General features: G+C 37.7%; 2 protein-coding genes and 2 long non-coding RNA genes across 4 annotated transcripts in view; 1 reads left to right on the top strand and 3 right to left on the bottom strand.

The window, feature by feature from the left end:
- Window positions 1-10,195, bottom strand: part of LOC306837650 (nuclear GTPase SLIP-GC-like) — a 76,448-nt gene extending 66,253 nt beyond the window's left edge. Inside the window, exons 1-2 of the mRNA XM_079365392.1 lie at window positions 9,900-10,195; window positions 9,006-9,087 (exon numbers count right to left, since the gene is read on the bottom strand). Coding sequence (XP_079221518.1) covers window positions 9,006-9,072 — 67 coding nt within the window. The 5' untranslated portion in view covers window positions 9,073-9,087; window positions 9,900-10,195. The remainder of the gene's footprint in view (window positions 1-9,005; window positions 9,088-9,899) is intronic.
- Window positions 1,750-6,609, bottom strand: LOC306837651 (nuclear GTPase SLIP-GC-like; the record flags this gene model as incomplete). Its single annotated transcript, XM_079365393.1, has 13 exons — window positions 1,750-1,869; window positions 2,041-2,158; window positions 2,306-2,463; window positions 2,583-2,756; window positions 2,995-3,116; window positions 3,224-3,311; window positions 3,396-3,489; window positions 3,728-3,894; window positions 4,050-4,256; window positions 4,672-4,905; window positions 5,035-5,251; window positions 6,210-6,303; window positions 6,600-6,609. The coding sequence occupies 13 exons, from the start codon at window positions 6,607-6,609 to the stop codon at window positions 1,750-1,752; spliced, it is 1,803 nt and encodes a 600-aa protein (XP_079221519.1).
- On the bottom strand, window positions 7,439-8,081 carry LOC306837637. Its single transcript, XR_013780986.1, has 3 exons — window positions 7,852-8,081; window positions 7,691-7,720; window positions 7,439-7,473 (listed from the first exon to the last, which is right to left on the bottom strand). It is a non-coding gene; the product is annotated as an uncharacterized lncRNA (long non-coding RNA).
- Window positions 10,196-23,874: 13,679 nt separating the features above from the next.
- Window positions 23,875-24,975, top strand: LOC306838829. The gene is made up of 2 exons (XR_013781125.1): window positions 23,875-23,936; window positions 24,155-24,975. It is a non-coding gene; the product is annotated as an uncharacterized lncRNA (long non-coding RNA).
- The last annotated feature ends 2,303 nt before the right edge of the window (window positions 24,976-27,278 follow it).

Here is a 27,278-nt window from a genome sequence, read left to right as displayed (position 1 = left end):
GTCCTCGTCACATCGGATCTTAATATCAGTCATTTTGCGCTTCATGCACGCACCCTCATCATGGAAAACACACGGAGAAATACATATGATGCAGCTTTCAAGTTAAAGGCGATCGAGCTGGCTGTCAAAGAAGCTAACAGAGCTGCTGTACGTTAAGATGACACTGACAGCGACAACAGAGACTGAAGAAGTGAGTAATGAAGTCATTCTGAGGCAGTGAATGGATGGACTTTTTCTTGTGAAATGTATTACGGTAATCTTTTTCTTCAGCTGTGTTACAGACACTGTTTGATAAAGGATTTCCACTAGGCTTCGTATTTGCGGATGTTACGGGTAGTACTGTAGCGTCCGTCCGGACGTTAAAGGACGACGAGAGTGTTCAAATAACAGCTTATAATAACCCGGTCACTGTCGGCCGTGACCACGCGGTTTACAGCAGAGAACAACACATAACTTGCCGTAACAATCCAACTCTCTCACCCAGCGTTCTCTCATACAGCCGCTCAACACGTTCTCACTGGTGCGTTCACTGACTCTCCACATAATCGGAATTATGAACACATTATCAACTACTGACTTTACAACATGAACCGTTACAGTACGCATTTAATTAAAAGTTAAACAAATGTTTTTATGTCACGTCTTTCTGTGCAAGTAGCTCTGTTATAACGTGGACACCTGCGGCTTATAATCAAGTGCGGCTTATATATGTACAAATATTTTTTTTTACTTATTTTTAGCCGGTGCGGCTTATATCCAGGTGCGCTCAATAGTCCGGAATTTACGGTATATTAAAAAAAACCGTTTGTCTTCTGAAATGAACAAGTCTTTTTAAGATAAGAGCACTGGATTCTGAATGCGCCCAGTGCTGAGAACTAGTAGTAGTTCATCATTAATGACATAATAAATTGGTGTAAAGTTTAACCATAACAAATGTGGGTGGATTTCACCACAGCAGCCTGATTTGGCATTTCCCTTCTAATCACAATAAAAAACTTGAAAAATAGTCAAAGCTGAATCTTGACAGATATTGATTTAAAATATGAATTCTTGAGACCAGGAGCGATTTCCAGTGCTTCAACACTATCCCTGAAAACAAATGTTACTTAGAAAACATTCACTTTACCTGGCACTGATTGATCATCTGTCTTCAGTGAGAGCTCGATTGACCTCAGCATCGTTTTCCTCAGTGTCTTCTGGATGTCATTCTAAATAAATATATTTAACACCAATAACCAACATACTTTTTTTTTTAGGATTTACTGGATCATACATTAATCAAAGGTTTAAATTTGTATTTTCTGGGCTGCTCAGAAAGCAGAAAAGTAATCGATAGACGAAAAGCTTTTGTGTGTTCGTCTTTATATTTAAAAGAAGTTGTTTAACTGAAGTCTCAAAGAACTTCAGAACGATGCACATTCAACTTTTATATGGAAAACCATTCAAGTGAATTACATAACATCATGAAGAATAATGTGTGTAACAAAACACATGTTACTATCTAATACTATATTAGGTGCCTCACGATGAACTGTGAAATATGACAAACCATTAGTTTTCGCAGATTTGAAATCATCACATCTCTCGCCTCCTCAAACATGACGTCCTTCTTTGCATAAACATGCTTCTCAATGATCTCCCTCATGGACTTCAGAGAGCCTTTGCCTTTACATTCATTTGCTTCTACAGTGAAACAGAAAATGGTTATAAATGCACATTAATGACATTTATTTGATTTTATTTAATATTTCAAAGTTTACCTTTATAGCATTCCTCCATGTTTTTCTCAATTGTTGTCGTCAGGCTGCAGTAGATTTCTTTCTTACGCTCTTGGATGGTTTTTTTGAGTTCTGCCTTCATTTTTTCTTCCTGCAACAGACAATAGAAAATACAAACGTGTATATCTGCAAACTACCATTTACCTAATTGATGGTGTTCTACATAGACAATTCATATATTTAAAAAAGTCTAGTTTTGTTTGAAGCATAATAAGCTTCAAACAAAACAATCAGATAAGACGTTTCCATCACTGTCTCTTACCTCTGTCCTGAGAAATTCCAGTTGCAGCTGCACATCTTTGTACTTTTCAACCAGAGTCTTTGTGCCGAGTGAAAAGGAACTGATGGCCCCGTGAAATGGTTCACATGTTGATTCATTTCTGAAACATGTTAACAAGTATATCAGTATTTATTGTGTTATTGATTTAAATGACTTTAAATAACCATTGCACACGTCTTTATAATATTTTTTATTATATTCGCCATTTGAAGAGGTATTATCTTTTCCTCATTTAGTAACTTCTTACGGGAAGGTCTTTCTAAATTCCTCATCAATGCTCTCCATCAGCTTTGAAGCTAATTTCTCATTTAGGTTTAGTTGTTTCCCTTTTCTTGGTTTGTAAACGCCGTTGTTTCGGCCAAAGGAATTCAGTCTCATGTGAAAGGCACTTCCTGTTACTTTATTCTAAAACAAAAAAACAAACAAACATTTCCTTCGATGATTAACTTTTAAATGTCAAGTGAAAACTCAATTGTTTGGGTAAAGGAATGAATAAGGAAGGAATAACAAATTAAAATACATACGGAATACAAGAAGGACTTTAAGACGTTTTCCCATGAACTTTTGGATTCTTCAACACCCTCCTCGAGGCATGTTGTAAAAGTCCTGTAGGACTCTTCCATGGTGCCAGAGACTTTACTTACTGCCAGTTCCAAGTTATTTTCAAGGTCTCGACACACATTTTCTTTCACGCCAGCCTATAATCAAAGAGAAAAAATGTTTTAAAAAAATAAAACTATACTTTTACAGTATTCAGCTTTAATTACTTTAGTATTTTATTCACATATTTCCTTTGTCTTTTAATTAATGGAACATTTGTTAGTTAGAACGTGAAGTGTCAATATTTAATATAAATAGACCAAAAAAAAGTGACAGTCTAATGTAGACAGTAGCCAACAGTTTTTACCACACACCTACTTTGTTATTTGATCTTACCACTTCTCTGCAGCCGGCACCTTGAATGAGGGAAAGAAGCCCATATGCTCCTGACACATACTTCAGTGTCTCTGACTGAACGTCATTCAGTTCTTGGAGAAACTCCTGTAGTTTGGGGACTTCTATAAAATTAAAAGAACAGACAGCTTACATAATTATATCCAGAGAAACTTCTCACATGTAACAGAAAAATATTTTATTCACAAAGTCATCCATGGGCTTCACCTACCAGTTTCTTCTGGACTGAGTGTTTTTTCCTTCAGAAACTCTTTGGAGCTCACCGTGAACACTTTGAAACAGTCACCACTGAACTGTGTCTGCATGAATAATCAATACATTAAGGTCAGGATTGCATTTAAAAGAGACCTTTACTTTACATTTTCTGAAATTTCACAATTCACCTGAACCCTCTTTAGTTTCCTGAACTTGTTCATCACTTCATCCTTGGCTTGCATGTTCCTCTTAAATATGGCAGCACGAACACCATCTTCTGAACTGTGTGTAGAGATCAGTATCAGGCAGTACCTCATACATTATAGAAGCCCTGAAAAGTCGATCTCCAACTTCTTCAATATGAGGTGCTTTTCTTTCCTCTCAGGAGGAAAAAAGAGAAAGTAAATATGAACAAAGTATAGAAATATTTATTTGATTTTAAATAAATACATCACAGTAGACACTGACACACCACAGTGTCTACCTTTAAATGTATTGTTTAAAAAAAAAAATCACTTACAAATTTCTAATAACATCAGACTTGGTGCAGATGAAGTGAATCCTCTGACATTGGCCACCATTTCCCATAATGCTGCTGGCACTCTGCAGAATCTCCCATGGTTCTTTCTCTGATGCTGCTCTGTTGATGTCAGCCACGATCCAAACAGTGGAACAGCTTTGAATAACCTAGACGGATAATCCAAGTTAATCGTGAACATAAGGCAATAATAATACTGAAATGCATTTCAATGAAATCAATATAAGTGTTTTGTAATAAAATAATGTGAAACTTAAGACATCATAAAGTGATGCATTTAAATTATTTATTGACAATTATTTACCTTTTTCCACATCTTTTGTCTGCCCTTGTTGCGGTCCCCATTTCCAGGTAGATCAACAAGTGTGACATTCTGAAGAAGGTCATTATTTGGCACCCTGACAGTCACACACTTCACCAGAGGCCAAAACCATTTCTTTATGTCTTTTCCTGCTCCGTCCTCTGATCTGCTTCTTGTGTATTTCACAAGTCTTGCAGACAGCTCTTTAGCCTGTCGCAACAAAAACAAGATTACAGATTTATTTAAATGCACCATGAAGAGAACAGGCTGATTTTTGACAAGCAGTTACACAAACAATCTATAAACTAATCGGCCGAGGCCAAAACTTTCCAATAAAGGAAACCAAATTACTGAATATGTCCCTGGGGATTGATTAAAGTATTTCTAATTTCATATAGAGTTGTAGACGTTAAGTATTAAGATCAATCTCTCCTAAAGTCCTTTATTGAGTTACTAAATTTACATCAACATTTTTTGAACTTCCCAAAAATTAGGCCCCACAAAACAGTGAGGCAGTATGTAAATACCAGATATCACTATTGTCTGAGATTTAAATGTCATACATTTCAAAACACAAAAGATATTGCACATAAGACTGATACTGTAGATTTATTCTCTTTCTTACTGATTCACAGGTCAAGATTTTCGTCTTCGAAGCGATAAATTCTGGAATTTCTCTGAAATGTTTGTCGTTTATGAGATGATCCACAGAAGGGTTTTTTCCCCACTCTTCTCCATACAGCGCTGTCATCATTTCAACAGCGTCATAATAGTCATCATAGTCATCAGCATCTTCCTCTTTGCAGTCTTTCACATTCAGGATGAAAGTCAACAGGAACCACAACTCCTGCTTCAATTCCTAAAAAGTAAAATAATAATCTTCTGAGTTTATTTGTATAGAATCAAGCAGTGCATTCAACAATATACATGATTTATAAAGACTATGGATTAAACTTTAAAGGATACGTTCATGTTCATCCTATTTTACCTCTTTTGTGATGAATTCAATCTCTGCCTCGTACTTCTGGTTCTGCTTGTTAGCCTCCACATAAATGATGACTGTGGTACAAGCACTGACACTTCCTGAAGGTAAGAGATCCTTCTCTCCAACGATAACATTTATTAAAGAGCTTTTTCCAGCCCCTGGTCTTCCAAAGACTCCAACCAGCTCCTTCTTTTCTGTCTCCAAGTCCCTGATTTGTTCCCTGCTGTACAAGAATTCAAATGTGTTCATTCAAATAAAAATATTACTTTAAAGGTGTCAAATGTTAAGGGATCTGCCTTCTTGCTTTCAATTATGCACCATTGGATCATGCTATAATTACAACATAATAGAGTACCATATAAATATGAATCCTATTCACACACATCTGTTTGAGAAATAACCAACACTACCACTCAGCCACAGCTGCCACATGTGAATTTCATGCAGGAAGTCAAAGCCAGATGTTTATTATCAAAGTAAAATAATGACAAACTGCTGCACATTAATAGCACCAAATACAGTAAAAAGGTTCGACTTGAACCATTTCCTGGGGGAGGACCCCGGCTTGTACACTCCCTGACTTCAAACCATGGACTGTAAATATTGATGGACAATGTCTGAGTGACATCATCCATCTGTTACAGCAGGGGGGTTCTGGAGACTCATCAGCAGCTGCCGCCATGTTGCTAATGCTGTCTCAGGCTAACTGTCAGTTAACCTAACGGCAGGCTTAGAGCCAAAACTAATCAGACCTATGTCATTTATTTGTACCAGGCTTTAAACATGTTTATTTATCCTGTAAACGTTGTTTTTCTGCGAATGAACGGCAGGATTTTACACTTCTGTATTGGCTTCATGTTTCAATGACGAAATTTCCAAAACTAAAGTCAATAGTATTTTTTCAAAGGCACACGTCATTGTAATATGCAGATATGAGGATAGTCTGCACAGGAGAATATAGATAGTACAATAAATTAAAGGATACATTGTAGCACTAGAAGATGCAATAAATACAATGCAATACCTTTATCTGCACTGATGAATGAGTGTGTTCTCTTTTTATGAAACTTTCTGACATGTAACACCATAAAGTACAAAAATGAAAACCAGCTCCGAGGGCCAGTCGTTATTTTTTTGTGACACATAAGCAAATATTTGATATTTCTTTTTTTTCTTACTCTAGAAAATCATTGAGCTCTGTTTTTTCTCCTTCGAGTATTTTGTTATGAACATCTTCCATGATTGTTCCCACTTTAGACACCTCAAATCTTTCTGTTGGAGAAATAAAAAGACAAAGAAACATGAAAAACAACATGACAACAAAGACAAAAAAAACACCTGTATTAATTAGGTGCCTTGTTAAACAAAACAAGAGGAAAATGAAAAGTGTGAGATAGCCTTTCTTTTAAATGTCAATTAAGGATAATTCAGAGAGTACCAACAAAGCAGCAAACACAGATGGAAAAGGAAGCTAATAAACAAAAAAAAAACTACAGTTAACATATTTACTGAATGGTACAAAACAAAATATTTGGCATCCATAGCAAAGCCCAAACACTGTGTCTGACCACACCTCATTTTAAGACTAACATGGGCCTGTTGGTCTTGTTAGTCAGGTTTGTGCATGTACATTTGTTCGTCAAACAGTGTCAGTGCTGGACATGGAAATGAGAACTACACTTGGCAGAAACTAATATTAATACTTGTGCTGCCCTGTGTTTTTCATGTTTTTCAGTTCTCTTCCAAATATTAGGTTAATAAACAACTTATTAAGCTACGGTCTCGCTAGCTTGTCAAAATTGCTGATTAGATCGATGAAGCTTAACAGTTGTGACATCAAAATCAACCGACCACGGTGTAGTTTGCTTGTAGCTTTTTACTCCCTCCAACTGCATTAACACTTTAATAAACTTCATATAAATGGTGTTCATCTGTAAAGATTATCCTGCTGAAGAAAACAGCTATGCATCAGAAACGTTTGCCACAGAGCCTATTTTCTGCAGTGATCCAAAATCCAATGCAAAAATCCCACAGGAGAATTCTCGTTCGAACATCTGGCGAAGCTACTTCCGGGTTGGCCTGCAACAACACGTCATCACTATTCCAGTCTATTGTGGTGCTCTGGTGATTTTTATTGTTCTGATTGTGACATACAAACCTGCATATGGACGTGTGGTGGACAGGACCACAGGACATGTGGAGTCCTGTCGTCGTGTCTTTGGTGGTGATGGACATCTCTCCACCTGAGTCTCTCTCTTTCTTTTCCCTTATTTTTTTCATTAAAAAAACAAAAGGAGCTTTTTGCCTCTTTCAATATTAAAACATACAAATAGTAGATTTGTCAAAGCAGTACATTATTGCTACAAAAGCAGATTCACCATAAATCATACATAAGATACTTTAGACCTTACCTTTATCAGTTGTGTTACTGTTGGCCAAAACCTGAAGATGAAATATCAGACTCATTGAAACAGATATCATCAAAGCTAGGATGAGTGTGACAAAACCTCAGGAAGTGGAGTCCATCAGTCCACTATTAATAAAGTCACATATGATGGTGATTTTTGTCATGACACATCAGTAATTCTATTGCACATTGTTAAATAATAGAGGTAAAAACAAAACAACAGTATCCCTGGAAAATGTGTTTTATCCTTACCTGAGCAGAATCATCAGTTTCTTCATGTTCCTGTTGACAATGTAAAGAAAATCATTCTAAGAATAAAGCCATTTAGAATACAATTAAAATATTTGTGGCCCGATTGCACTGAATGAAAGAGAATGAATTGGACTCACAGGAGTAGAAAAATAATTCATTACCTGATTTGTTGCATTTTTCTCCCCCTAATGTAAAATTGATAGTACAAATTTCTGTGAATACGTTCAGTTTGGTTACATCTTGTAGAGATGATTTTGCTGTTAGCAGACTACAATTTATTCTGAGAAGATATGACTATATTTGAAGAGAAACACGTTATATGAGGTATCACAAAAGTATAATGTATGGCCTCAGTTGACAGTACAATGATGAAGTGTTCCTCAAATAGAGGTGTGACATTACCTTTACAAGAGTAAAGGTAATGTGATTCTTCATACCATGTATAGAAATACCGGTATCTAAAGTGGGAAGGAATTTGTGACATCTGTTGTGCTGTATATAATGGCTCCACACTGACCATTAAATTGTCTATCTTTCAGCCTGCACAGAGTCTCAGTGTTGTCTGTTAGATTAGAACCACGGTTGTGATATGCTGCGTTAATATTATCCAGTCTGTTGATAGATTCAGCTTTAGGGACATTTATATTATTTAACCCATCAGGGATCATTTTTAAAAAAATCAATAATTAGTGAAGACATTTTGAAAGACTACAGTTAATGTTATTATAGTCTTTGTTTGGGCTTGTGAAATTTCATCTGATGGTTTCTTCAAAACAGAAATCTGTGTTTATCTTTTTATTATGAATGATTGGATCTATAACTATGAATTTATTAAACCAAATACATTGAAGAGAATTACCTTTAGCATCTTGAATCTGTTCTTGAATATTGACCTTGGTCCACGTTTCGTGATCAAGTGGTCAATGTCATCATTACTGAGAAGGTAAAAACTTTCCTCATTATATTCTTCCTCTGTTATTAGGAAGAAAAAAAAACAATTCAGAAGAATCTTAGTCAAACAAAACCAAATCATTGTGTAAAACGCTGAAATTCTGTCAAATGTAATTTGAGAGTATTTCAGAGCCATATTACAGCACATTTTATACTTTTATTAGCGAGGGTTGCAAATTCTAAGCATTTGACTTACACGACCGTTGGTAAAATTAACGATCAATGTTCTTTATTAATCCCCCAGGGACATGCATTAATGGAGAGATATAAGAGTGCGTAATATTGTCTATTAATTGCATATGATTGAATGTTTCAGTATTGGTGGGAAATGCTGTGACCATCAAAAAGAATGGTAATACTTCACCTTGAAATGTTTCTATCCAATCTCTGAGACCCCATTCAGTTAATGTTCTTTGAACAAAATCATCCATGACAGGAAACAGAAACTGTAAAGTAATCACATAATAATACAAAATGTTGTATTACAACTTCACATATTGTCAACGTTTTTGTTAATTAAATGTAATTAGACAAAAACAAGAAGTTATGAACAAGAAAAGGTCCGAAGTGACTATTTGGGAAACATCCGTCAGGTCATACAGTAGGTTCCACTCATAGATTAAATCTCCATTTGAAAGCATCAGAGGCTGCTGCATGCTTCCACCTGCATGGTGGACTGCAGACAATATGCTGTTTCAACATTTCTGAGCTCACAGTCACAACTGCTCTAACAGTAATGTTGGGCAAAGAATCAGGGAATGCACAAGAACAGGTGCCATGAAAAGCTAAACACAAGTTTAATGTAACTGTTACCTGCTGAAAGACAAATCTTTGTCAGAATGGCCCACAAAGGTAGTGTTGGATATAAATGCTTCCAACAGTGATACAACATAAAACACTGATTATAAGTAAAAACAACCTTGAGTTTTATTTTAACTTCTAACAATAAAACATTTAGTACATTTGGTTTCTAAAGCTGTAGTTCACATGCATCCATGAACATTACAAGAACAGTGATCAGAAACGGCACTGTAGAAATGGAAGTGCCTTTAAATTGTAGGAAAGATGTTGATTTCCAATTTAATTAACATATGAATTTACAACATTTCCCAATTCCTCTAAAAAATTTTGTTTAAAAAAAGATATGGTTATGTTGAATGAAAATCACTCATGAATTACTTATTAAGTTTTGCAAAACTGTCAAATTGTAAGTTTTAAAACAAATGACATCACTATTCCTTTCTCATCTAATACTTACAATTCCTTTGGAGTCTGTAGACGATCCTTAACACAAGTCCAGAAATCTCCACAGATGGCTGTATCAATACTCTCAGATGATTAAGTAAAAAAACAAAAACATCTCAAGCAGTCATTAAACCTCCATCACCTCAGTCTTGTCAAATACACAAGAGGTTACATGACCTGACACTTAAATCACTTTCAGTATGTTCCTCTTCCTGTAAATGGAAGCAATGTTTCATTCAACTTTAAATTCACAATCTCTCTGTCTGCCCCGCCTTCTTGCCATCAGCACTTTTACTTCATCATGAACTTGTTTGTTCACAATCACACGTCACAAGTTGATTTAACGTTTCTTTTTTTTTAATGAACTTGTATTTTCTTTCTTTAATAATAATCACAAAATTTTTTCTTTAACCATCATGACTAGATGAGTTTGCTTTTCTCCCTTGTTGTCAGACACACACAGTAAATTATATATTTCTTTCTCCTTTTCCACATTTCTTCTCTGGAGCCGTTGCTGTGTTCTGCAGCTATCAGACAGAAGTGAAGGACAAATGTTGAACGTTTCTATAAATGGAACCAATCTAAAACTTAACTACAGGTCTGTGTTTAACTAATGTAATTAATTAATTGCAAAGATAGCAGGCATGTGTCAGAGTGAATCATACAGGTTGTTTTTGAGACTTGCACTGTGAAGCTGAAACTCTGAAGAGAAAGGATCATTTGTTTTCATTCGTACGCGCAATAATATGAACATCTAGCAGTGAAAGGGTTAACTCTGGACAGTAGGATTCTTTTATCTGAGTTTTAAAGTTTGAACATTTTTATTTATACCTCTATAAACTTGATTAAGTGGTAGATGTAGTGGTTAAAGTCCAAAGTGATTTGGGCTGGGATGTTCTTCTCATAGACTTTAATGAAACGTTTGAAAGGGTTGTCCAGTCAACAATTAACTTATATCCACCAGCTGTATGTAAATGTAACTCATAAACAGGTTTTATAGGAGTGTCTTTGTTGCTGTAACGTAAATCTGTTATGATGAACCACACCTGTATTATATGTTCACAAAGCAGACCAACAGTTTCTGTCTCAGTGCAGTTCTTACTGCAAAATAACTCTTGTATCAAACAAAAAATGCCATCAGAATCTAAAACCAAGAGCAACAACCACTCTGATGTGTGTACTCAATTATCAACAACAGTTTATTCACTATACAACACATCCAAAAGTTAAACCCAGGATAAAAGATTGCTCTTACAATATGTACGGCATATAAGATGAGCCACCTTCTACAAACAGGTTTATTGCTGTAGGTTTGTGTGTGGTTGTCTGACGTCAGGAAACTGTAATATTACAAAGTTACAAAGACAATGCTACGGATGCTGCTACAGTATGAGTTGAACACAAACAGGCAGAAAAATCAGAATCCATGACACTTGAAAAAAAAACCATCGGAAACAAATACAATGGAGAAGTGGTGCTGTAAAAGCAATGAACATGCTGCAAAAATGAATATGTTAATAGTAAACATTCAGCAAATACAAATTACCAAAGTCAAAAACACACAAACAAATGACACAGAAAGAAGTTGAAATGTTCTTTACAAAGGACATCATGAACAGAGATGATTGGAAGGTTTTGAGATGTCTGGTGGAAGAAACAGTAAACGAGTTTACTTGGTGGCTCAAGTCCAAAGTTATTTGGGCTGAGATGTTCTTCTCACTAAGTTTAATTACAGGTGTGTAAGGGTTGTGCAGCCAACAGTTATTAGCCTTCTGTTAATTTCATTTTAATGTCACTCATAAACAGGTTTTATAGGAATGTCTTTGTAGCTGTAATGCAGTTCTGTTTTATGAATAACCACACCTGTATGTCCACAAATCAGACCAACAGTTTCTGCCTTAGTGCAGTTCTTGTGTTGAAGGAACACAATTATTGTATGAAACACATATTACCATCATAATCTAAAACCAAGAGTAACAGCCTCTCTGATTTGTGTAGAAAATGATTTATCTCCAATCAATGGGGGAACAAATCTTAAATTGAGACTTAAACATGAAAAGCTCAACATCCCTGATAAGAATCCCCTCAACATCCCACCACCCATTGCAATTTATGGCCTGAGGCCACGATTGATCAAATGTAAAACTGTCCTATCACTAAAACAACATCTCATTGAATAAAACTCACAACAAACATCTTAACATACCACTCAAAGAGAACAAAAATAACAATCTGATGAAAAGGTTGAGACCTAATCAGTACCACTGAGTCACTTTTCAATCCCACAGTTAACCACAGTGCTAAACTTCCAGATTATAAATGTCAACAGTTTGCTGCCTACTTCATGGAGAAAATAATCAATGTTAGGTCTGGTATCTGCCAGCAAAACATGCACATGAACTTTTGACCTGTATCCTACAGTATGTACAATGTGATGGTGTGACTGTTTTGATCTTGTTGATGCTAACACACTGAGGAATTGAGCAACAGAACTGACACCCTCCACGTTCACTTTGTTCACCGTTTTTGGTTCAAAGTCTCAGAGAGAGAAACTGGCTCCTACATCAAACGCACTTGTTCTTAACCCAAGCAGCAAGAAATCTTGGCATTTTATTTGATTCTGATTTTATTTTCTAAGCCAAGTTTGCTCCATCACAAAAAGAACATTTTATCATTTAAAGAACATTTCTAAAGTGAGGCTGTTTCTCTCTCTGAGCAACACAAGTAAACTAATGCCGATTTTATAACAAGCAGGCTAGACCTACTGTAATGCTTTCTTGTTAATCTTTTATAATTTAACTATTTGTGTGCAGTTGTCTCTCCATCCAAAACACATTTTTATTTCTACCCTGTCTTGCCTATATTTAATGTTTCTTCTTGTTTTTTAGTCACTGTAAAGCACTTTGATTTGTATGAAAGATGTGTGCTTTGTGAATAAAGCTCAAATGATTGATATCCAGAAGCCTCGTTTTACTTCTCCATGTTCCCAGTGGGACCCTCAGTGGTTAAACAGGCCTCAGCTGTTTCTCTGCATCGAGTAATCCTGAAATATCCACAAGAGAGTTAAACAGGACGCTTGTGATATTCTACTGATGACTTTCATGTTACCATTTTATTGTCTCCCAGAATGTTAACTTTTAATCAGGAGTTTTACTTAAACTTACCTGTGCAGCCGACGGGCCGGGTTGATCAGCACTGGTGTGAATAGAAGCATTGTTAGCAAATGCTATAAAAATACGTTACATATTTTACAGTTTAAAATCAGATCATTATCAACTTTTAGACATGTTTTACCTTACTAGTGATGTTTCGTTATGTGGGATTTTCTTCAGGTCTTTATAGTATTTTGTCACCGTCTCAAGCTCCTCTTTGACATCTAAATAACAAAAAATTAAACTTCAACCTTGAAAAAAAATTCTTTAAATGTTGGTGTGCACTTCCTGTGTTAAAGCAACAACATGTCAGTTTGGTGCCCTTTGGCACCAACTGAAAGTCGTTTGCCCTTTACATGAACCTTGGCCAACTCCTAAAGTTACATACTGCAGAAAACAGGCGATCGGGTTGCTAAAGAGATGGCGGATAAATGTTCCTCCATGTTGGAACTTTCTCTATTGTATCAACCTTTGAAACAACTGTTTAAAGGTGGAAAAGATACACATAATGTTCCTGTACCTTCCTCTCACCAGTTGCCATCAGTGCTATAACAATGACAGGATATGTCCACATAAACTGGGATTACTTGTGAAATATTTCTAAAACTCAATTAAAAATGATTATTGATTATTTATTCTGAATTCATAATTTAAATGTATCAAGCATTTTATCAGAATCAAACCACTTTGACATACAAAGTTGTCCTCGTTTCGCTGGTGTTTTGTTCACTTGTTCACATTCATTTACCTGGAACTGATTGATCATCTGTATTGATCGACAGGCTAATGGACCTCAGCATCGTTACCATCAGTGTGTCCTCGATGTCCTCCTGAATATGATTTTAAATATTATTTACATATTACACTTATAACCAACATACCTTTTTTAGGATTTACTAGATGATACATGAATTAACATAAAGAAAAAAAGTCTACACAGACCAAAAGCTTTTGTGTTTGTCTTAATTTTTAACAAGAACCTGCATGTTTGTATAACTGCAGTCAAACAAAGTTTCTCAGGATTGATGCACATTCCACTTAAATGAAAAAAAAACCTTGATGTGAATATAAATATAGAATCATAAATCAAGATTAAGATGTGCACCACAATGTGTTTTACTTCATAACACTCATAAAATGTATTGTAGGGTGAATTATGACATATGACAAACCATTAGTTTTTCCAGATTTAACAACATTGTATTTTTAGCCTCCTCAAACATGTCGACCTTGGCACCAACATGCTTCTCAATGATCTCCCTCATGGCATTCAGAGAGCCTTTGCCTTTACATTGTTGTGCATCTACAGAAAAACAGAAAATGGTCATAAATGCACATTAATGACATTTATTTATTTGGTGTAAAGTTTCATATGACCAAATCTTTTGTTTTACCTTGATAGCAATCATCCATGGTTTCCTCAATTGTTGTCAGCAGGCTGTTGTAGATTTCTTTCTTACGCTCTCGGATGGTTTTGTCGAGTTTTGTCTTCATTTTTTCTTCCTACAACAGAAGATAAAAAACATAAAAACATATATACATCTGCAATGCTAACATGGGCCTTACTGATGGTGTTCTACATAAGAAAGGAATATCAACAATAATAACAAAGAAAAATAATTTTATTTGGCTTCTTTCTTAAATGTTTCCTTTGTTCAATATGTCAATCAGGAACGTGTTTCAGTTGATTTGCTCACCTCGTTGTTGAGTCAAGTCAAGCACATTTATTTTATAAAGCACATCGAAAAACAGTCACAGCTGACCAAATTGCTGTACAATACATTAAAGAAACACTTTACAGAGCATCAGAATATCCACAAAAAACCCAAAAGAAAATATGATAGTATAAATAGAAGAGATAATGAGAACAACAACTGAAACCTGAAAGAACCACCTATTCAGGATCAGAAGACTAACACGCTAACACAAAAAACTACGTCTAGAGAGGGGACTCAAAAGAGTCAGTAGAGGATGTAGACCTGATGGGAAGAGGGAGTCTGTTCCACAGTTTAGGGGCTGTCTGATGATCTAAGGGGGCTCCATGAGGAGTATGGCCTGAGGAGGTCAGTAATGTATTGGGGGGCTACGCCATTCATTGCTTTAAAAACAAACAAAGTAATCTGAAAATCGATTCTGAATTGTATTTGGAGCCAGTGAAGGGACACTAACAGGACTGATGTGCTCCCTCTTGAGTTGGGTCTCCTTTACCTTGATAATAAGAGTGGTGGGTTGAAGATTAAAACAGCCTTGGAATTCCTCGTGTATGTTCAGTTGAAGAGGATCTCACAGGAGGGTTCAAAGTTAAGTTCTCCTAATCAATAAACTATACTACGGTAAGAAATCCATGCGGCTCGGTCCGTACTTGATACAGACAGTAATCTACCTCACTGCTCTAACAGTAATACTGTTTTTAACCTTACAGAAAAGTACCTTATTAAATCCTGACGAATTTAATCAAATTACTTTTAACTGACTCTTAAGTGAACTTCTACAATAATATCCCATAAATAAAAGATGAACTTTCAAACAAAATTACTGATTGCTTCTTAGTTATTTTAACACGTATGAATGCAACTTGGCTCCCACAATAAGCTTAAAACAAAACCATTAGATGAGACGTTACCATCACTGTCTCTTACCTCTGTCCTGAGAAATTCCAGTTGCAGCTGCACACCTTTGTGCTTTTTGTACTTTTCAACCAGAGTCTTTGTGCCGAGTGAAAAGGAACTGATGGCCCCGTGAAATGGTTCACATGTTGATTCATTTCTGAAACATTATTGTTATTATTGTTATAGCTGTATTTTTTAAAGAGGTATTGTCTAGACCTAGTTTAATAACTTCTTACGGGAAGGTCTTTCTAAATTCCTCATCGATGCTCTCCATCAGCTTTGAAGCTAATTTCTCATTAAGGTTTTGTGGTTTCCCTTTTTTAGGTTTGGAGACGCTGTTGTGTATTTGTCAGGCAAACTTAAAGCATCACGAACAGAGGACTTCGTTTAACTTTCTTTAATGTCGGCGCACATTCTTCTCAACACATTCCTTTTCTTTTTCTTCTCTCTCACTCTATATCTCTCTAGAGCAGCAACTGTCCCACTATGCCCCCTACTGGCCGGAGAAGTATAAGCTTTTAGAACACAACATTTCCCCCTTTCTTAAAAGCATTCCACTTACCTCAAAATAACGTGGGGTATTATCAAAATGTTTTTCTTACCACAACTAGTAAGCTCTGTAGTTATAACCTGAACATATCAACATCTTCTGTAGTTATTATAACCTGCATGTAACTTCACATAACAATTAGCAGTAGTTATTTTAGTTTTATGAACACTTATGTCCCTCACATACAGTATGCTCAAGTGACATAGTCTTTAATCCAAGCTGGCTGTTTTCTACTGCGTTGGCTCCTATTCTGTGTGCTGTCACACATAGCAGGTTCTGGAGGCTCAGGTTCTTCTGCTATAGGAACAAAGGTCTCCGGCAGTACAGACAGGCGTGACGCATCCCAAGTCTTCCCGTCATTCAAGGTGTAGCTGTGATGTCCCTTCTGTTTTGTCACTTTAAGAGGTTCACTGAACTTGGACCTTCCTTTCTTGGTGTGCAGGGGGTTTCTCACACGCACAAGGCTCCCTGGGTGCAGTTTAGGAGTCTTGGCATGTCTCTTCATGTCCGTATATGTTTTCATGTGTAACTGTTTCTTTGCAACTCTGTCTCTCAGTGGTTTATCCTGAACAACAGTGAGTGTTGGCTGGATAGTGAGCTTTGTTCTCATCTTTCTTCCGTACATGAGCTCAAAAGGTGATGTTCCTGTGGTTGCATGTGGTGTAGCTCTATAAACTTGAAGAAACTCGGTGACATGGGTTTTCCAAGGAGCTTTCACTCTCTCTGCAGTAAGAATGGTTTCTTTTAACACTCTGTTCATTCTCTCTACTGCCCCGTTTCCTTCCGGGTGATAAATTGTGGTCCTGATGTGTTGGATATCTCGTTCTTTCATGAAAGAGAACAGTTCTGAGGAGGTAAGCTGTGGACCATTATCAGTCACCACCGATATCGGGTTTCCTTTTTGGCTAAACACTGACCTCATGAAGGCAATCACTGTAGCCGCAGTGCACTGTGGAGCAAAACACACCTCTGGCCACTTTGAATAGTAGTCCACCATGGTAATAGCAAACTTGCAGTCCGCAGGACCAGTCTCAAATGGGCCAACAATGTCCAGTCCAAGCTTTTGCCAAGGACCATCAGGTAAAGGAACTGGTGTCATCGGAGCAGGAGCTGTCTTTGTTGATTTATCATTCAGCTGACATGACACACATGTTGCAATAACAGACTGCACCAGTGCATCCATCTTAGGCCACCAATACAAGTCTCTCAGTCTCTGTTTAGTACGAACAATGCCTTGGTGGCTCTCATGTGCCAGGTGTACCATGTGAGAACGCACACTTACTGGCACCACCATTCTGTGACCCCCTCTCAGAACAAGTGAGTCGTGTACAGACAATTCGTTTCTGACCTGATAATAAGGCAACATGTCTATAGGCAGGCCTTTGGATGATGCAGGCCACCCTTTCGCCATGTAGCTGCGCAGCTGACGTAGTTCTGGGCAGGAGGAACAGACCTTTTTGAAGTCAGATATAGGAATGGCAGTCAGGAGGGTGGAGATGGCAGCAACAGTCTCCGGTTCCATTTCTGAAGAGCACTCTTGGTTGTTTGGCAGCGGCAAGCGGGAAAGGCAGTCTGCTGCATGATTCTGAGCACCAGGTCTGTAAACAATATCATAGTTGAAGCAGAGCAGTCTGGCAGACCACCGTGCTATCCTCATGCCAGCTCTCCCCATGCCTTTTGTCATCAGTAGTGTGGTTAAAGCCTGGTGATCAGTTTGTAAAGTGAACTTTGTCCCCCATAAGTAAGTCCTCCAACGCTCTGTAGCTCAGACACAGGCCAACGCTTCTTTTTCTACCACTGAGTATTTCCTCTCAGCTGTACTCAGAGAGCGAGAAGCAAAAGCCACTGTCCTTTCGGAGTTGTCTGGATGCATCTGGGTGAGGACACCACCTATGCCATAGTCTGAGGCGTCTGTGGACACGATGATGGGCAGTGAGGGATCAAAAAGGGCCAGCGCTGGACTTTCAGTAATTAGCTGTTTGACCTGCTGAAAGCTGCGCTGGGCGTTATCAGTCCATTGAAATGTAGCGGTGCGCAACACATCTCTCATTGGTTCCACAACAGTTGCATAGTTTTGTATGAACTTGGCGTACCAGGATGTCAGGCCCAGGAAGGACCTGAGAGATGCAGTATCACTGGGTGCAGGTGCATCACGAATAGCTGTAATGTGGTCATCAGTCGGCAGCAGACCATCCCTACTTATGGTATGCCCCAGGTAAGTCAGCTTATTTTGGTAGAATTTGCATTTTTCAGTATTCAGACGCAGTCCAGATTCCTGTAGTCTGTACAGTACAGCTTTCAGGCGTGTTTCATGATCAGCACGGCAAGATGAGAAAACAATGATGTCATCAAGATATGCTTGAACCCCAGGCAGATCTTTCAGCACAATGGACATCATTTTCTGAAATGCTGACGGTGCTGATGCTAGCCCAAAACAAACTCGCTTATATCTGAAGAGCCCTTCATGTGTTATAAAAGCAGTCAGGTCTCTGCTGTCCTCATGCAGAGGGACCTGATAGTAAGCATTTGCAAGGTCAATGGTTGAGAACACAGATGCTCCTCTGAGCTCTGAAAAGAGCTCCTCAATGTGTGGAATAGGGTAACAATCAGTCACTACAGCTTTGTTGGGCTCTCTGAGATCAGTACACATCCGTATTCTTTCTGAGTTCTTGCGTTGAGTCACCACAATTGGGGACACCCAGGGAGATGCATCAATCCTCTCGATGATGTCAGCATCCAGCAGGCGCTTTAATTCTGCAGAAACAGTATCTCTGACGGAGAAAGGTAACCGCCTTAACTTTTGTTGCACAGGTTTCACATCATCTCTCACTTTGACTTTGTGTACAAAGTCTTTCACACAGCCCATGGTAGACAGAGGCAAGGCTGTAGTGTCAGGTGGAGGTGCAGTTGCAGTTGCTGGTTGAACAGTTATCTCCTTAACCATCAACTCTGCTTTCGGTACTACTTTCCTTCCCACAATCATAATTTCCAGTGCCTCAACTAAGTCCAACCCCAGCAGCAGCGAACCTGACTTTACAATGAAGAAAGTGGCTGGAGCAGAACATCCGTCATGAAATGCAGTGATGTTCAGACAGCCAAGTACTGGGATTCTCTGCCTCGAGTAGGTGACTAGAGGAATGTCTGTGCGTTTTAGCGGGATGTGACTGAATGAGCTCCAATAAACACAAGCAGGAAGCAATGACACTGAAGATCCAGTGTCCACTATCATCTTAAATGGCTGCATATTGGTAGGTAAACCTAATTCTATTGTGCACAGAATTTTTCTCTCTAGTGGCACAGCATCTTTCAGATACAGCACAGTCAGCTCTGGGATAACAATCTCCTTCACCTCATGTTTTTGACCTGAACGGCACACTTTAGCAAAGTGCCCAGTCTTTCCACATGATTTACATGTTTTATTTGCAGCAGGACAGTTCGGTGAATTTGCAAGGTGCTTATCTGAGTCACATCTGTAGCATTTACGTGCCCGTTGAGTGTTTGAGTCACGTTTTCTGGCATTACCTGCATTGTAGGGGCGCTGTTTTTCCAACTTTGGCAGCTTATTCATTTCCCTCACTTGTACTTCATTATGTGAAAACGTGCTGGCGTTGCGCGCGGCTGATTCCACTTGGTTGGCAATCTGAATCGCTTTATCCAGTGTGAGTTGTTCCTCGAGCAGCAAACGTTCACGTATGCGTCCATTGTAAGCCTTTTCCACAATCTGGTCTCTTAACATATCTTGCTCTGCATTTCCAAATTCACATAATACGAGCATCTCACGCAGCGCGGAAACATATTGTGCAATACTTTCATCATGTCTTTGTGCACGTTGGCGAAACTTATGTCTTTCAGCAATGACATTTACCTTCTGCACAAAATGCGCTTTCAAGGCAGCAACAGCATGGTTGTAAGTAGTCCCTGTTTCAGTCAAAGTGTAGAAAATCCTCTGTGCTTCGGTTCCGACGCTGTGTAGCAATACAGCACGCTTTCGGGCATCAGGCCACTTGGCTCCTTCCACGTCAATCACTAGCAGGTAGTTTTCGAACATCTTTAGCCACGTTCCAAACGGCATCGTAGGTTCTCCCGGACATTGTAGGAATGAGGGAGGCAAAGGAGTAGAAGCCACGGCCATCCTCGTCGCCAATTTGTTGTGTATTTGTCAGGCAAACTTAAAGCATCACGAACAGAGGACTTCGTTTAACTTTCTTTAATGTCGGCGCACATTCTTCTCAACACATTCCTTTTCTTTTTCTTCTCTCTCACTCTATATCTCTCTAGAGCAGCAACTGTCCCACTATGCCCCCTACTGGCCGGAGAAGTATAAGCTTTTAGAACACAACAGACGCCATTGTTTCCGACAATGGACTTCAATCTACTGTGAAAAGCACTTCCGTTTACTCTTTTCTGAAACAAAAAAAAAAACAAAGACAAACATTCAATGATTAACTTTTAAATATCAAGGGAAAAATCAAAGGTTTGCATAAAGGAACAAAATATTCAAATACATACGGGATATAAGAAGGACTTCAAGACAGTTTCCCTCGAGCTATTGGATTTTTCAACACCCTCCTCGAGGCACGTCAAAAAAGTGCTATAGGACTTTAACATGGGCTCATAGAGATTCTCTAATGCACAGTTCAAGTTTTCTTCAAGCCCTACGCACACCTTTGCTTTAACGTCAGCCTGTAATCAAAGAGAAAACATTTCATGTTCATACAATTAAACTATATACTGTATGTTAATCATAACGTAATGTGTCTATGTTAGAAGAAATAGCCAACACAGTTTTTTTTACTACTTAGGAACAACAAATAACATAGTATCAGACCTAACATACTCTATTATACCAGATTATGTTGTTCTAATGCATCTTTTATTGGATCATCTATAAAAAAAATATTAATTTTCTTGAGATAACTCCTCAGGTTACTCCTGAAGGTAGAGCATCAAGGAAGAATGATTGAATTACACTGAGACTTCTATGGACATCTGGCTCTAAGCTGCGTAGTTAAATCCAGATGTGACCTGATCAGGATTTACATAAACTTTTGGTACAAGAAACATACTGTATGTGACTCTTAAAGAAAGTAAAGTTTACGATGTAAAATAAAGAGCACACACAAGTCATCACAGACTCACTACTTAAAGGACTACATTTAGTTTGACATGACATTGCATTTGTCGAATTACAGTCTATGTTTTCTTATTAAGCCACCATAGACATCAAATGTGGCGTCTGCAGTCTAAGTAGTAAATGATATGATTTATCAGACCAATGATTGTATTTCATTCAAACAAGGTTTTAAACTGTGTCTTGAAGGAGAAAAGTCAACAGTCAAGATGGTCATTTGAGATGGAAATAAGCAACAACCTCTGATGCATTTATATAATATAATCTATGAGTGAACCTATGAACTGACATATACTTGCTGGGGACCTTTTTTTTTTGCATTTGCTAGTTTCTGTTTGTAACATCTTATTGTTGTCTAATAACATTTAATTCAGTCGACAACTTGCAGTTTCTTTGCAGCCGTGTTGCTCTTTTAGTACCATCTGTTTTTGCTTTGTGAAGTTTACACTCCTACTAGCTGCAGTACGGTAGTTCAGCTCTCAGGGAAAGTTGAGGTGTAAGACCCTCGTCCCTCGAGTCGTGCTGCCTACCTTCTCTGTTTATTAACTTTAGTAACTGTTTATTACTGTTGATTTGAATGCACCATCATATATAAACTATTACAGGCTCTAAGCCCAATAGGAAGATATATAGTATATTAAAAAACAGTTACATAAACATATACACAAAAACAAAAAAAAACCTTTTTCACAAGAGTCTTAAAAGGCACTCATACCAATGCTTCCATAGATGTGATTGATATTGGACCGAGCTACACCTGGGCCTTGTGAGCCTCAGAATAATTCAGTTTTGTGACTCATCAAGTCGACACATGAACTTAAACATCAGGTTCCTCAAGAGGGCCTGTAAACAGCATAATCTCAATTCACAAAAAAGCTTACTAGCATTGCTGCTCCTGGGCTTCTTCAGCAGTGTCCTCAAACAATCATTGTATGCTACTTTCAGTTTGCGCATGGTCTCCTTTTTTGTAAAGGGGCTGCATACATAGGGGTGCAGTGAACACGAAACAAGTTCACTTTTACATCATCAGAGCAGTAATGGAATTTCCTTACTAACATGTTCGCTTGGACATACAACATTCGTCTTTGCCTGTACATGTCAGCATCAACTTCCATCTTGTCAGTAATGATGTGCCCAAGATATTTTGTACAGTTGGATACACAGATGCATTGCCCTGACAGGTAAAACATTGGGAAGTGCAGCTTCTGATCCTACATAGTCCTACAAACCAATGCAACACTCTTTTTTGCATTGTACTGAACATCAAACTCATCCCCATACTTTGAGCATATATCCAACAACTGCTGGAACCCTACAGTGCTGGGGGACATAATAACTACATTTTCTTCGTACACCAGGTGGTTTAGCAGAGTGATCCCTATTAGACAACCAGTCTTACACTTCCCCAGCTGTTTTGAAAGATTGTCCCCCCCAGCTGCTTTGAAAGTGATGCCACTCTGGGGCTGGCTAACTTAAGATGTTCATTTGCAGGTGACTCTCTTCTGAGAGGCACCTGCTCGCCACAAGACCGCTCCCTGCAGGAGAGAGTGAGAGCCCAGGTATTAATGTGCACTGACTGTTTGTGTCCAGAAGAGGTCAATCATGCTCTGTGTTTATATGTGCATCCTTTTTCCCCGCCTCAGTTACGCGCAGCCCTTTATGACGTCCATGACATCTTCTTCGAAATTCCTCTAGGGGAACGGTTGGCGTTGCTGCAGCAGGACAGGGAGCTGCGAGCAGAGAGGAAACTACAGGACAGAAATCCCTCCTGTAGACATACTGTACTTTAGAAGAAGGAACACATGTTCTTATTTTAAAAAGGAAGGCCTGACATTAAAGTTCAGACATCTTGTCACACCTTTTAGAGAGCATGAAAACTAACCAGATATTGAAATTGTGAGCGCTGAATCATGTTCATGTTCGGGAGTTTATATTGGAGTATACCAACCAAACATTTGTCTTTACAATTTGTGGATTAACAAAGAAAGCCATGGCTTTTTCTTTCAAGTTATATTTAATATCATTGGAGTACCTTCTGGGGACTTTTTTTTTTGGGGACACACATTTATATTTCAACTTTCAGGGAAGTCATTGTTTTCTTGCAGCTTAGTAACATGCTCTCTCTTGTCTATGTCAACACTTCCATCATGAACTAAACAGTAATGTTCTTTACTAACTGTAGGAGAAAGCTAAATGCCCCAAGGAGAGAGTGGTTTTGTCTGCTGCCACACAGAGGTCTCGGGACCGGAAAAAGAGGTGGGATTCCAAAGAAGACAACTGCCTCACTGATTTTATATTTTAGGGTTTAAAAAAAGAGATCCAATGAAAAAAAGTAATTTTATTGTTTTTGTTTGGCCCCCCCATCAGGGTTGGTCAATCCCCAGCTCAGGCTAGGAAGACGCAACATAAACCAAAGACCCCGACAACCAACAGGTAAAAACAAAGAGTGCTAATTCAACAGCTTTTCCATTTAGTTTTTAGCAAAACATTTCCCCCCCCCTCCACACACACACACACACATATTGTATGTTATATCTTCCTTTTCTAGAGTCCTGAATCCAAACCAAGGCCAAAACTCTCCCATCCAAGGCCAGCTGAATCGCCAAGGGTGAGACACCATGATAAACTTTCAGAGCCTTTGTAAAAACGTCTCACTTTCATCAAACAAATGAACCGCTACATGTTGATTGGCTTTAAGATGTTTTTGCATGACACATACATGTCATTTCAAAAACAGACACGTAATTTAACAATCACAACATTGTTTTGATCAGCCTCCAGTAACTGAAACATCATCACAATATTCCCATGTTTGTGTCCTCTCAGGAGCTGGTACAAGAGGACCCCAGAGGACAGAGTGAGGCGCTCCGACAGCCTGAAGAAGCAGCACTCTCTTGGATAACCTGTGACTCAACATGTCCTGATGTGTGAACTTGAATTTTTAGACTTTGAATACAAACGTTGCACCACAGAAACTTAAGTCAACGCTGCTAAAAAAAAACAATCAACTGTATTCTAGCTCCTGGAATTCGAATGATTGTGTTTTCTTCTACACTTTCGCTCATTGATTTACGTCACCGCAATGCCAATGTTTCTGACTGTTGTATCCTGCTGAAATAGCTTCTTTAGCAACTGATTGTTCTTAAACACATGTAGCCTGAGTATTTATGATGAACAGGTGGATGATTGTTATTTGTTTAAAGAAAAAAAAAAGAGTATCTGTACTAAAGTGCAAGATTCAGAGTAAAAAATGTTTTATCTGTGCCTAAGAACTATTCCTTTGCTCTCTGTAGTATTAAAGCATGCATATTGACTTTACTTGTTTGTAACCTCTCACACAGAGCTGTAAGTGCTTTTAAAATGGTCAGTTTGAGTCACATAATGCAGTTGCCATAAAACATCTTAAAAGTGTTCATAGTGTTACATGTTTGTTTTGTGTTGAAGGGCTTTGAGTACCTGTGTGTGCTTTATGTGTTTTATAAATGGTGTCCATATTTTACAGTTCTTCGAGATGTTTTAGCGTGTTTTAAATACGGCTGAAATCGATGCCAACATTGTAGCTTCACATGACGAGAGATGCACAGATGACACTTTGTGAAGATTCTTTTTTGTAAAGCAAAAATATTAAAGGTCACACATAATGCAAAGTGCACTTTACCATGTTTTTGTAACACTTATACGTGTCCCTAGTCCATCTACAAACTCTCCTACTATAAGTCAAATCATTTGCATTTAAAGCTACAAACAGGATCAAAAATACAGGATCAGAGTGGATTTAGAACAACAAACTTCGGAGACCTCTTTAAATTGTTTGAAAAGCAGGATCATGTGTGACCTTTAAGGACATAAATGTCATATTCCTTTATTTCTCACTGCCCAAGTCAAGAATAAACGTCTGATTAACTTTGTGTACATGAACATATTATTCACCCATATGTGAATAAATCTGTGCAGCCACTTGGTCACAGCAATATCACACTGACCCTAAGTTCTGTGTCAGAATTTAATGTTTTTAATGTTTTTAGCTGACAACACTGAGCCCTCTTAAACACAAAAAAAGATTTTTTTTCATTTCAATTTCTAGAGTATTTCTTATTGTATGTCTGGAATGAATTCTGATTTTATTTGACTTTACTGGACTCTCTCATGGTAAAGACTGTGAATAAATAAAGATGAAATATCTGGAGAATTTCTTTTAGCAATAAAAATGTAATTTAAGTCTAATTTGAGATTGATTTTCTCCTCTTCACTTTAAATAAGGGTTCTGTCAATACATTTTAATACCTAATTGTATTTACATTCATTTTTGTCAAAGTTTAGACATTTAAGCTGTTTGTATTTTGGTGTATACATTATAAAGATTCTTTTCTGAAACATTTCATACATCTTTATTTTTAAATTAAATCCAGAATAACCGTGATGAACCTGAACTCGATCACTGCTGCTTCTCTCGTTTGAAGCAGAGACTCAGATCAGAATGTTTAAAATAGGATTCATATTGCAGTGTTATAGACAACAGCAGGAGACACTTAAAAACCTGGAAATCAGATCATATGGAGAGGCCACCTGATACTTAACTGAATAACTTACAGGATTTATTGGTAACTCTTTCAGTTCAAGGTTTCTGTCTTGTTTTTTTGTAATACGTTTGTAATTACGTTCTAGCACAATAACGAAGTACATGCTGCTGGTCTCTTTCACTTCCTTAGGTGTTAAAGACAACATCATTAAATGATGATGAATGATCTGTTTCAGGAGCTTTGATTTGACTAATAAAATAAAATACCCCCTTCCTCTTTTTTTTTCCGGCTGTCATAAATTCAGCCTGTTCAAGCAAACAAATAATCTAATTAGAGAATGACCTTCCAAACTGATATGTAAAGTATCTCACCTATTTGTACCAGGAAGAGAGATAATAAGTTGGTGAAAGTACAGGGAGGGCTTGTTCATCACATTTCTGAAGGTTGATGGCGAGAAAAGTTACACCTAACAATAGTCATTTGTTTTCTTGGTTTGTGTCTCTTAATTTAGAATCTTCTGTGTTTACAGCCGTTTGGTTTGAATGGAAATGTTTTGGGCAGCTGCAGCACTTTTATACTAAATTTACAAAAGAGATAAAAATGAAACATTTCAATTTTATTGAGTTTTATTGCAAGATCTGCCATAATGAATGTATAATCAGTGAATAATTCCAAACAAAACAAACATTGTACAGTTCATATCAGGAAGCCAGAAAAGTTGCTCTGATAAAACTTCTACTTCAAATATGTCATTACACACTAAAACTTTATTTTGCAGAAAACATTTTTTTTCATCATCATCATAAAAGAAGATCAAAACTTGCAATGCCTAAAATCTAAATTCTTTGATTAAAGTTCAAGATTTAATAAGACACTCTCATAACCAACAAAACTGCTTGTTTTACATGAATGTATCCTCTTTTAAATTCATGAAATAAAATCACTAACCAAAAAACACATTAAAGACTAAAAAAGACTGAATTATTAAAGAAGCTGATGTCTTGCTGAAAAAGAGGTCGGTTACAGTTCTGTCACGCCTCATGTACAGAGGTTATATTCCTCAGCAGAGGCTGTGGGGACTGAATCTGACTCGGCCCTCTGCTGCATGTCATCCCCTAACTCTCTCCTCCTGTTTCCTGTCTCTCTTCAGTTGTCCTTTCTAATAAAGGCAAAAAGGTAAAAAAAACAAAATAGCAACATAAAAAAAACAACATCCCCTCCTGGCAGCCCACCACCACCCATCACTATTTCTGGCCTGAGGCCTACAATTAATCAAAGTAAAACTGTCCTATCACTACTCTAAAATATCTATGTAGGAAACTCACATCAAAAAAACTCAACATGTTAACACATCACTCAAAGACAGCAGAAATAAACATCTGATGAAAAGGTTGAGACCAGATCCAGAAGCCTCGTTTTACTTCTCCATG

Source organism: Symphodus melops, assembly GCF_947650265.1.
Source record: "Symphodus melops genome assembly, chromosome: 17".
NCBI lineage: Eukaryota > Metazoa > Chordata > Actinopteri > Labriformes > Labridae > Symphodus > Symphodus melops.
Note: the sequence above shows the minus strand (reverse complement) of the source record. Positions and strands in the feature narration are given on the sequence as shown.